Raw genomic sequence first — 12,291 nt, forward strand, 5'->3', positions numbered from 1 at the left:
TGCGTGTCATGCCATCCAAGCTCGGAAATCGGTCTTGAGTCGCTGTGATCGACTCAATGGGTTTAAGACAAATGCGTTGCTGGCTGAGCTCAATGTGTCTAAGGGAGGAGTATATACGTGCTGAGAGAAGTGTGAGAAGTACAACTTAGGTAGAAAGAGGTAGGCAGATTGATAATTCATGGGTACAGTAGTATACCGCAGTACGACTGATTAAGGGATCATGTGTGTTAGCAAAGCCGGACTCTGATGATCAACGACGATCAGTTTATTGTGTCAACGTTTTGAAAGTAAGCCATTGACGATATGTCACTGAAGTAGCTACCAACTTCGAGCTGTCTTTGTCTTAGTGCTCGGTTCTGGATATTGATCGTCACCCCACAAGAAGACTTAAAAATCAAGAACCATAGCGATGTAAAATCTCGACCATTTTAGGATAGACTTGGTAGGTCTCTAGATTAATTATTTTTGACACCTTTTCACGTCGTCGGAAGTTTTCTTGCTCCCCAAGGCCATCAGATGAGTATCTCTAGCTCTGAACCATGAAGCAGAGGCAATCAATCTGTGACACAACAATCTCCTTCTTCTGTGGAACTGTCCAGGGTGACAGGCAGAGAAACCAACGACGAGCCGAACTGTCCGTGGCCACGAACGGAGCTGGTTTTGCTGGGTACAGCCAAGCCATAGAAGAATGACGGCTCGCGAAATCGAGCATATCATACTCTTCCAATGGCTTGCAAGGGTAAGCTCGGCATTTACCAGTTTAACATCAGGCAATGAAATGTTCTCAGTATTTGATACTGTCAGAAAGGAAAAGCTAGGCCTTGGATGGGAGATGAGGAACGGAGCAGAAAGGTCACCTCTAATTAGCTCAGTTTCAGACATGCTAGAGCGCATGGGGAGGAAGAGAGCCGGGTTTATTAGCGGGTTTTCGGACATGCAGCTGCAGGGAAGCCCCGCAACTGCCCGCTACACCACCCTTGAATAGCTTGTTTGATGGAGATGAAGCAGACAATTACCACGTTGATTGGCCGTGTCCATCGGAGATGGATCGTTAGAGCACGCGCCACATCGACATCTGCAAGGGGCAGTGAAAAAGGGGTGGAGAGGTACGTACATACTTCTAGTCAGCCAATTGCTCAGCTCAGCTTGCCTCTTACAGAATCAGAATCAATGCAATGGATGCGAAGAGAGATGATGGCTAAGGCCAGGTAGGAATGCGTTTCGCATTTGTTAATGCTGACATACTGTCGATTGATCACATACAAACCCGTGCGTGCGTATGTGTAGGACCCGGCATAATACAAACCCTCACCGTTAACACGATCTTGATCTCTATCGATGGTATCTAGGTAGTATTCCTTCCCGTCAGGTTCTAGTATGACGCTGCATCCGGAAGTCAATGGACCCTCAAAATCTACGGTGTAAGTGCAAAGGGTATCCGTATTGACTGAAGACTTATTAGACCCATCCCCATAAGGTTACGGGCCAACACGCATGTGGTAAAATGCTCACAACTGAATATGACCAAACCCGGGGGGCTTGAGACTTGGGGTTTGGCTTCCGAGGTGGCTTTCATGTCCACGCAAGCAGGCCAAGCTTTGCGAAGCATTTTCTAAGCATCCTTCTACTCCAGCATGATCACCAGTGGGGGACGAGTGGAGATCATTTCGACAGGAAATGATGAGCAAGAGTCGAGCTTCGATCGAGTCTGGACTGTTGAGCCCGACAAGGTTTTAACACAGGAGCAAAGTCAATCGTCTCGTTTAGGTAGGGTATGATGAGACCGGGGGATGGGATAGCCCGGCACTCGAAAGGAAAAGAACCGGATATGAGATGAGGGGACGGATGCTACGTCAATGAGCAACACCAACACCAACAGCCTGCCTCACCACTGTCAAACCCAGCATCAAACGCCCAACAGCCGAAAACACAGTCAGAGCTGAGATGACTGGTAATTACCTTGGGCCAGGGCCAGGTCTGTTAGGATCTGAACCAGTTGATTACTCTTTTCCACTGTGTTTGAGCATAGCAAGGGTCCCAATCCTGGATCGTGTGTTGCTTTGATTAGCTGCCCGCCTATGCAGTCAATGCTGGCGCTGCAATGCAATGCTGCAGCAACGCAATCCTGCGATGCTATGCTGTAGAAGCCAAATCTCTGTACGTAGATACCACGTAGATATGCGTGATCGTCGCGTTGAAACCGATATGTTTCTACCAAGTCACTGGGTTGCGATTATGATGTAGGTGTTTGTGGTTGTAGTCGATCAGCGGCAGTCGTCGGGTTGGACAGTTGGACTGATGCGTGGTGTCACAGCAAGAAATCGGAACCTAGCACCTAGATGCAGGTACCGTCCAGTCTTTCATCAGAGGCGTCAATGCTGTGCACACAGGAAAAAGGGGATCGAGTACCTACCTACCTACCTACCTAAGCCACGAGTTTCATCATTGTGGCTCAAGGCCCGTGCGTCTGCCGTACGCCGAAGATATCGTCCTCGAGGCGATTGCTTTGCGCGTGAAAAATAGGTAGCGTGAGCGTCGAGTTATTCAGTCAATAGCTGCGAGAGCGAGGATTCTACGAACCCTTCAGATGCTAGACAGTCAATCAATGCCATTAGACATGTATGTAACTCGGGCTGGATTTCAATATCACAGCGCTAGCTATGAAAGCCACGCTCATCAATGCCTCCCATCCTGTCCAATTCAAGGCACGGGCTGATGCATGATTCGTTCCTGGGTGCCTTGCAGCATCCATTCCCGCCATTTTTCTAGCGCCCAGTCTAACGCACCCCTCCACTGGCTTGAGGCACTAGCGTATTCCAGCCCGCGTTCCAGGGGTCTTTGTAGCAACTGCCCTGCCCAGGACAACAACAACAACAACCCAGGAGACATACCTAGGCAGGAGGAAGGCAACCTCAGGGCAGCAGTCGGGTGTCACTGTCAGTGCCAACTAGAGAGTTACCTTAGTCACTCTGCCAGTGCTTGCCAACTGCGACGGCCCTTGGCAACGCACCGCATTGTAGCCAAAACATTGGCAGCCTCATCTCTTCTTGGGACCTCCCTTCACTTTCCCTCAAAATCAAGTTCACTCTCCGCTTTCTTTCTTTTCAACTATCCACTATTCACGCTCACTTTATTCGCATTTCACAATCATTCGCTCGTCTTGCACTGCACTAACAGCTCCTCGCTGTTGCCGCTCTCTACTCTGATAGTAACTTAACTAGGCTCAATCTCGAACGACACACCCCCGGCCTCGTCCCCTGCACCACACCCCAGCTCACACTCGATTGCAGGCTCGCGAGATCCCCAGATACCCCCTGCAAAGCATCCAATCAATACCGCACCATCTAGCCAATCGCCCCTGGGCTAGCAGTGGCTGTCCGTCTGCGACCCGCCGAGCAGTTCCTTTTTAACGTCGTCGTCCGCTCCGAAGCCATCTCGACTCTTCTTCCCTCTCCCTCACCCCCCTCCAAGAGTCTTCGTCGAACGATAGCAGGGCCTGCCACTCCTTTGTTTGCGTGTCTACGACATTGCAGTCCACTCCTTCAAAACCAAAACTTTAAAGCCAAGCCTCCGGTTGAACCGTTGATATAGCCCCAAGACCTCCCTCATCTTCTTGAGCTCACCTTTCGGTATCGCAAAGCAAAGTTGATCAAGTTGTCCTTCCTTCGGTTCATCCTTCTGTCACTCCTTCAATTGTTGAACTTCAGTCGTTGTTCAACCACACCAAAACTCTTTTCGAGACTCCTAGACGGAATCTCAACTTCAGCAGTGCTGTCAACCGCTCACCAGACTGGTTCTGAATCAAATCCAACGTCAATCCCATCTACAGACACTACCCACCACAAAAGGTAAGCATACTGTAGTCTGAACCACTATTGTCTGAACCCTGCATTTCTGTACCTGCATCCATCATCTGTGTCCGCCCTCTTTGTCTCGCCTTGTTCTCCACCAACCCCAGTCCTTGAGGGAGTCTTTATCGATATCCTCCCTTTCACAACACCGACTCGGCCTTGTCCTCGACAGAACATCGCCGAAGCAGAGCCATGTCTTTTGTCACCTTCGATAGCGGCCATGAGTCCCTTAAGTATTCAGCAGGGGAAATTCCCTTAAACTCGATATGTCGATGTTTACTTCATATTATTTCACACGAAATTGTCTCAACAACAAATGTCTTACACGTTCTCGTCCAAACATTCCCCACAAGAAACACCATTCCACCCTCACCACATCTTAGCCTCGTCGCATTCATCAAAGACCCGAAAACAACTATTGCCAAGCGGCATTGATCTAACGTTTGCTCAACTGAAAACAGCCACACCTAATATCTCCCAAGCTTATATAACTGACTCTATTTCCAGCTCACCCCATTCCGCCTTGTGTCTGTTCACCGATCACCATGAAGGCGTCTATGTTCCTCCTCGGCGCTAGCGCCATCTTGGCTTCGGCCAGCCCTATTCGAAATGCTCTCGAGAAGAGAGAGATTGAGAAGCGAGAGATGAAGACCGAGTGGGTCTATGAGGTTGTTACCGTCACTGTTGTTGCTGGCGAGGAGCCCGAGACCACTGCTCCTGTGGCCACAAAGCCCACTGGCGTTGTGTTTATGGAAGCTCCCGCTCCCAAGTATACAGCTCCTTCGGCCACCAAGGAGGCTGCGAAGCCCAAGAAGGTCAAGAAGCCTGTCAGCAAGCCCTCAACCATTGAGGAGGCCCCCAAGGTTACGGTCGTTACTGTCGAGCCCCAGCCTGAGTCTACCAAGGAGACCGTCTATGAGTCTCCCGCACCCGTCGTCGAGAAGCCCAAGACTACCATCTCCAAGGTTGTCGCTAAGCCTACCAAGGTTGCCGAGCCCAAGGTTGAGGTCCCTGCTAGCGGCGGCGATGACCTCTCTCTGGATGGTGCCTATAGCACTGTTATGCTCGCCTACCACAACATCCACCGTCTTAACCACTCTGCCTCTGCCCTTGAGTGGGATGATGAGCTCGCCGGCTACGCTGAGAACACCGCCAACGGTTGTGTTTTCGAGCACGACATGTAAGTAGTCAACGTGTGTGAACTAAGAATTGATGACTGACGTATCTTTAGGAAGCAAGGCAATGGCGGCTACGGCCAGAACCTCGCTTCATGGGGTGCCACAAGCGATATTGATGGCCTCAAGAACAAGGCTGCTGCTGGTGGTATTACCAACCAGTGGTACAACAACGAGATGGCCAACTGGGCTTTCTACGGCCAGGAGAACCCTCCTGCTGATATGAACATTGACCTCTACGGTCACTTCACTCAGGTTGTCTGGAAGGACTCCACCAAGGTTGGCTGCGCCACTGTCAAGTGCCCTGCCGGAACTGTTCTCAGCTTCCCCTCTTGGTACACCGTCTGTAACTACAACCCTCAGGGTAAGTCCCATATCTGTGCTGATGATGCAAACATCGCTAACTTTGCAGGTAACTTCGGCGGCCGTTACGGTGACAACGTTCTCAAGCCCAAGGGCGAGAAGCGCGTTACTGTCTAAGCTCAGGCTATCTGATGAACGGATATGGCACGCTTCTACATCGTTCGCGGGTGTGAGGAATCCCAGCATGTCTTGGTTGGCGAGCACTCGTATCTAGTGAGGTGGCAGAAGACGTAGCCCCCTAGACCACGTCTACAGCAACTGTTTCCTTTTTCTCTTCATTTCGATTCTCAATGTACGTTACGCATCATCGTACTTTACGATCTTCTTTGCTCAACATGGGGCCACCTGGCCAACTTTTTTCTTCTCATGGTCTTGACTTTACATGCCTGGCGTCTATGAAAATGATATCAGATAGGGATGGAGGGCGCGTAAGGAATGAGGATTAACGAAGAGTACCTGTGCAAGTTCTTTCAAACCGCGTTGTCTCTTCTTTTCATTGCCTGGTAGTGAGTCATGTGTGAATTGACTCTTGTCCACGGCCGTTTTGGTGTTTTACAAAAGGGTGTTTGATGAATGCCTCCTACAGACAGTTGCACGTCGATAGACAAAATGGCACCCAAGATTCGCCAAGGTTCCCTTTAAATATTGTGATAAAGTCGTGACAACTTTCAAGGTGAAGCCATGCGTATTTGAGCATGCCCCGTTGGGCTTCGTTAATCTATCTACTTTCTGAGTTTATTAAGCTCCCGACATACTTCGAGTATATGTAATAGACTTGAAGTATTTGTAGAGAGGTAAATAGTGCATAGTAGCCCAAGGTATGGAGTAGCTACGAGGTCTTGGTCCTCGTCGCGGTTATGCTGTGTCCAGAGCATGCTCAAAGCTCCGACTATCTTCCTTGACTTTTACATGACGATGAGTATACCTGGAAAGCTGTGTTGAAATATCACAGCACAGAAATATCTGCATGGATGAGCCAGCAACGAGAGACGACTGAAGAAATTGAAGATCGGAAGCAAAGGAGAAGAGATTCGTCTTCGCTTGCTGACTTTTGCAACCCCCCCCCCCCCCCCCCCCTGCTTGTATGTTCTATCGACAAGAATTTCAAGTAACGTGATGTTATCACGTTATTACACCCCCAAGCCCCTGAACAGGAGAAGTAGACGTCTTCGAAAGAAGCTCCCTCAAGCCATCATCGGAATGGAGGACCAAATGTGGAAGCTAGAATGGCTGATTCTTTTACTATCGATGGTAGGGATACTTTCGAGGTAGATGAATATTACCAAGTTGTTCAGCCTTCGACTTGGAGTTACCACCAGAACGAATCCTTCGTGTTTGTGGATATCAATGTACTTTTATTATCTTTACCTAGTGCTCGATCTTGAGTGAGAAATCGATGTGCGGCACACCCTGATGAATAGAACTCGTTGACAAAATATCGACATCTGGAGTGCGTTAGCACCAACATGCTCATCAAAAAGCCTTCCGAGTACTCACCATTACACAAGTAAGCCTCAAAGTTATCTTCCTGAAGCCCACCGGATGTCTCGAGCAGGAAGTGCCTCTTCCCTTGCCATCGCTCCTTGAGACTTCTTGAAGCAACCTTGACACCATCACCAGTGAAGTTATCCAACATGACTACATCGGCGCCAGCCTCAATTGCTTCGTCAGCCTCGGCCTCGCTCTGAACCTCAACCTCAACCTTCATACTGAAGCCACCAACCGACTTGGCAGCCTTGACAGCATCGGTGATACTGCCTCGACTCCAGACATGGTTATCCTTGAGCATGATCATGGCGCTGAGATCCATTCTGTGGGCATCCGCGCCACCGACTAGCATGCCGTACTTCTCAACGAGGCGGAATCCCGGCGTTGTCTTTCGTGTTCCTGCAATCACACCTGTATACCCCGCCTCACGCGCAATCGACACAAGTCTCTGGCTCTTGGTAGCGACGCCAGAGCATCGTGCGAGTGTGTTGAGAGCAACGCGCTCACCAAGGAGAATTCCACGAACAGGACCCTTGACCGTTGCGACTCGATGCTTGCCATTGCTCAGGTCAACAGCTGTTCCCTCCTCAGCATGCCACTCGACGGTGCAGCCGCACTGCGTAAAGACCTCGTCGAAGAAGGGTCGGCCGGCGATGATGCCGCTGGATTTACCCCAGAGGGTAGCGACGCGGGGACCGTCACCGACAACGAAGCCGGCGTAGTCGAATGAGGGCGTATCCTCAGCTAGCCAAGCGGTTACCGAGGTTTTCCACGAAGGAGGGAGAAGGTTTGCGAAGTTTCCTTGAGGGTGGGCCATTGTTCCGAGGTTGAGGCCAGCAAGGAGTGAAATGGGGAGGACAGAGAGGGGGGGAAAAGAGTGGAGGATCAGCGGCTTAAGAGGGTGTAAAGAAGGTAGGTAGGTAGAGAAAGTTGACTGGTGTTGGTGGCAGTTTTCAGAACTCCATAGTCCCGGGTGCGGGATGGCGGATAACGGGAGGACGCGGGGGACACATCCGACCTCCGACCGGAACAGGTGGGGGTGGGGTATCCCGGATGCTGCCGGCTGAGCCACTCTCACTCACTGAAGGCCAGCAGCACGTGAAGATCATATCAGTCTGTGAACATAGTAGAGAGTTAAGGTGTCTGGGCCATAAACAGGAGATACGGCGAGGTCAACAAGTTTAAGCAAAATAGTTATGCATAGTATGTTCTAAGTCAGAAATGGAAAAGTCTACTTCTCATGACCCTCTCGTCCAAAAAGAAGACCCGCCTGATGCACCATGCATGAACTGAGTGAATACAAGGGAAGAGAAGAGAAGAAGAGAAGAACAGAAAAGATAAACAAGGGAAGAAATTATGCATTTGCGTACAGAAATAGTAAATGAGCCGGGACCAGGCTGCCAGTATCAAAGACGAAAAACACCCCGACTGTGAACCAACCCGCACCACAAAACATGACCTATAAAACAGAGAAAAAAACAAGAAACACGAAAAAAGACCGGGTATCAAACATATGCGCTCAGTCGTCGAAACCATCCTAAAGCTCCTCCTCCGTCGTTGCCGTGGGGAATTCGTTGTAGACATGACCTCATTTCCTATGTCCATACAACGTCTACATCTCTTTCCATCACATCATATTGCCTTCGTTCGTCTAGTTTCGTATCGGCAATCAAGAAAATCAACAGCACTTCTTGCGCTCTTTTCGATCCCAGCCGTCTGCTTGTGTCTGCTCCTGGGTTCCCGCCTGCTCGACCGTAATGGCGGGCGAGAAACCTGGCGAGAAGAGCCAACTTCGACGATCGCGGCCTACTCGGAAACTCCCTCGTGCGTCTGCACCTGCAAAATAGCCTCCGTCCATGCCGGCTTCGTAACCTGGCGTACCAGGGATGGCTGTGGCCATTAGAAGGGCCTGCTGCATCTTGCGGTTCTGCTCAACAAGCTTGCGTGTGACAACACGAAAGACTTCCTCGACACCCTCTCCTGTTTCGGCGCTGATTTCATGACAAGCATCCCAGCCAACTTCCTGTGCCCAGAAACCAGAGCTTCGCTTCGAGCTGGGGCTCCGAGGCTCCATAGATGGAGGAGACATGGCCTGGCCACCTGACATGGGCGTCGGTACGTGGTAAGGGGTTGCGGTTGGAGGCGGCGTGCTGCCCATGCCTGGGGCAAGGTTCTCAGCGACGTATGCGATACAACGTTCGAATGGGACCTGGCGGGCTGAGGGATCGCGGGCGACAATATCGGCTTTTGTACCGACTACGTGAAGAACGACATCGTGAGGGAGGTTTCGTCGAAGTTCAATGAGCCATACACCCATGTCGGCGAATGACTGTGCGTCTGTGATGCTGTAGCAGAGAATGCAGGCGTTTGCACCACGGTAGTACAGGCGTGAGATGGAACGAAAGCGTTCTTGGCCAGCTGCGAGTTGGCGTTAGTACATGAGCGAATATAAACTTGTTTGGCTCCTTATCAAAACCAACCTGTATCCCATATCTGAAGGCGCACAATGGTATCGGAGTCAGAGTCAACGACGCGCTTTGTGAGAAAGCTGGCACCGACGGTAGAAGTGATCTGAGCCGGGTTGAATGCGCCCTTGCAGTATCTCATAACCAGAGACGTCTTCCCAACACCCTGGGCGCCGAGGACGACGATCTTGGCTTCGAGCGACGACATGATTATTGGTGACGGTCGCGTCGTTTGCCAAGAGGGGGGAGGGGGACTTGGGGACCTCCCTCTTAGAAGAGGACGAAGGGAATGAAAGGGGGGAGAAAGAAACCCGGGGCGCACGAAAAAGAAGGGAAGAAGCAAAAAAGAGAGAGAAATGAAAGAAGAAGAGAAGAAGCTGAAGTGGTTCAAAGAGAGGAAAGGGTAAAAAAAGATAGGCGCAAAAGAAAAGAGGGTCGTGGGTTCTTGGTGGTGGTGTCGGTATAGTAAGGTAAGGTCAGGTAGCTTAACTCTTTCTTATTGTGAGGGATGCTTATTTGAATTTCATGCCTAGGGGCGTGTAGATAATGGAGGAATCTCGGGCGCAGAAGTTAGGGCATCGATTATCGATAATGCAGATGGAAGACAAGTTTTGAGAGGTAGAGTTGGCGTAGAATGATCGATCATGAGCCTAGAGCTGAGGGCTGAAGGAAGAAACACAGAATAAGTAAACCCGACGTTGAGCGGCGGCACCCGGCGATGAATGGTTGACAGTGGTAACGAAGTCAATAAACAACGACAATAGTAATTCCAAGGTAGGTTATCTTATGAGTCAAGTATATTAGGAAGCAAGCGTCGATGGAGATCTTGTAATCGTACTCCATACGATTTACCTATAGCTGCTCAACGTGAGAGGGCATAATGTAGAGGAGTAACCAAACCTCATTTCAAAGTTTTCTCGTTAAAGATCTTTAGGAGATCTGTAGACATTGCCCTTAGATCCGTGATATCAACACCGGAGGCCATTCACTGGCTCAGCCATTCGCCTTGTCGGTTCAGGCGCCTCTACAAGGCCCAGTCCACTGGAAATCCGCTAGCCAACCCCGCTGAAACCAGAACGCACGGCCTTTCAGGAGCCTCAGGTCCGCTGACGACATGCGCTAACGGCCCAGAGTGCTTCACGTGGCTCTCAGTCTCTACGTCATTTCCATCCACGAGTCAACGGCTTTGTCCCTGTCAGATTGTCAGTTGAGGATCCATATTCTCAATTCCAGCGATAAATACACCTTAGCCATGACTGAGGTGAGTTCCTTAGGTAGTACCTTGGTAGCCATCATCCATCAGCGCACACAGTCGCCGTGTAGCGAGTGACTCGAACGTTTTGTCTTATCATCACCAGACTTCAGGTACCACCAGAAGAAACACCAGAAGAAACACCAAAACGACGTATCTGCAAAAGTTCCAGTTTTGATGTGCGCATTCCTGGGCTCAATTGTCCTCACCGCTCTCCTCTCCAATCTCGAACTCTCTCAAGCACAGCCTCTCGCTGCAGTTATCCCGCATCTGTTCCCTCAGACATGACAATGGGAGCGGTTCAATGACAACCAACCAGCCAACCAGCTTCTCGATAGGCACTAATACGCGGGGGTCCGATTACCTACATACAGTAGTCGACCAGGAAATTGCTCAGATTGGGTGAGAAGCGAGTCTATCGGTTATTATCCACATGCGGCTGGAGCGAGCCAGATCGGCATTGCAGCCAGGTGCATACATACCATGGCCATGGCCATGACCATGACCGTGTCCCCGGTCAAATTGCGAAATGACACAGCTCAGCTAGAATTGTTTTCCGTGGGACTCTTGTAGAAGGGCTCCGTACCTGGCCATTGATTCCCCTTCTTACTAGACCGGGAAATACGCTTCCTTTATTTATGAAAACCCCGATTCTCTTTATTTTGCTTAACAGATCTACTACTACCCTCACCAAATCTCTCCCCCACAAATACACAAGCCGGCATCCCCTGTAAATCTCCACCCCATCAAAAAAGAGGATATGGTGTGCCAGCATCAGAACTGGACCACAAACAGCCCGAGTCGAGTTTGATCACTTTCAAAGGACATTTCTCACAAAAGAACAAAGGGCTACACTAACTTCTGTTCTAGTAATCTTCATCAGACCTCTAGCTTCTCAATCTGAATCGTCAGATGAGAAACATGTCTCAAGACATGGTCACGTCCAGAACAAAACGACGTATATCAAAACACAGTCAGAGACACAATAAGAATTGACCGCTCAGCTGCCCACAGATCGCGATCCCATTTATAAGAGACTACCTATCCAAGAGCGGCTGAGTCACATCACCATAACAAGCAGCCAGTCCGTTCGTTGTGTTTTCTTCGGAAATGAAGTCCATGTGTCAGGCAAGGGAAAAGGGAGGAAATGAGAAAAAGACCATTACAACCTATTCTTTTTCATTATTTATTGTTTCCACCCCGCATCACGCCCTCAGCCATTCAGACCTGTTTACATAAGGCATTGAGCTCCTCCTCCTCCAGCTTCATATCATGGCAAGGATACGGATCAGCTTCTCAGCACGTCTGCTAAACACTAACATAGTTCGCAATGCAAGAAAATGCAAAAAGTAACAACTGGAAGGCACTGGGATTGCTCCCGCCAGGGCTTGAACCTGAGACCTTCGCATTACCGGATACTCGGAATGAAGTATTAGTACGACGCTCTAACCAACTGAGCTACGGAAGCCGTCCAATTGTTGATGATCAAGATGGTAACAGAGCTCATGGATGTCTAACCAACACCCATCTGAGCTTGATACTTATGCAGCGATATAATCGACAATCTCATACATCGACTGCCCTGGGTTGGATCACAAGTTGCTAAGTATGGTGAATGCTTCTGAGAGAAGCTACTAGCGTGTTACTAATTTCTAGGCTGACAATCTACATGTGCTACCATATGTATGCATCATTGT

The 12,291-nt window shown here is 49.8% G+C and overlaps 3 protein-coding genes and 1 non-coding gene across 4 annotated transcripts; 1 reads left to right on the top strand and 3 right to left on the bottom strand.

Annotated features, from left to right (window-relative positions):
• Positions 1-4,396: 4,396 nt before the first annotated feature.
• FPRO_03104 (uncharacterized protein) lies at positions 4,397-5,506 on the top strand (the record flags this gene model as incomplete). Its single annotated transcript, XM_031226721.1, has 3 exons — positions 4,397-5,031; positions 5,083-5,390; positions 5,439-5,506. 3 exons carry the CDS (start codon positions 4,397-4,399, stop codon positions 5,504-5,506), a joined length of 1,011 nt encoding a protein of 336 aa, XP_031077229.1.
• Positions 5,507-6,757: 1,251 nt separating this feature from the next.
• FPRO_03103 (putative nicotinate-nucleotide pyrophosphorylase (carboxylating)) lies at positions 6,758-7,694 on the bottom strand (the record flags this gene model as incomplete). Its single annotated transcript, XM_031226722.1, has 2 exons — positions 6,758-6,834; positions 6,887-7,694. The coding sequence occupies 2 exons, from the start codon at positions 7,692-7,694 to the stop codon at positions 6,758-6,760; spliced, it is 885 nt and encodes a 294-aa protein (XP_031077230.1).
• An 861-nt stretch (positions 7,695-8,555) lies between these two features.
• Positions 8,556-9,550, bottom strand: FPRO_03102 (uncharacterized protein; the record flags this gene model as incomplete). The annotated part of the gene is made up of 2 exons (XM_031226723.1): positions 8,556-9,295; positions 9,358-9,550. The coding sequence occupies 2 exons, from the start codon at positions 9,548-9,550 to the stop codon at positions 8,556-8,558; spliced, it is 933 nt and encodes a 310-aa protein (XP_031077231.1).
• Positions 9,551-11,967: 2,417 nt separating this feature from the next.
• tRNA lies at positions 11,968-12,062 on the bottom strand. Its single transcript has 2 exons — positions 12,025-12,062; positions 11,968-12,003 (listed from the first exon to the last, which is right to left on the bottom strand). It is a non-coding gene; the product is annotated as a tRNA-Ile (tRNA).
• Between the last annotated feature and the right edge of the window lie 229 nt (positions 12,063-12,291).

The sequence above is a fragment of the Fusarium proliferatum genome (genome assembly GCF_900067095.1).
Source record: "Fusarium proliferatum ET1 genome assembly, contig: FPRO_scaffold002, whole genome shotgun sequence".
Taxonomy (NCBI): domain Eukaryota; kingdom Fungi; phylum Ascomycota; class Sordariomycetes; order Hypocreales; family Nectriaceae; genus Fusarium; species Fusarium proliferatum.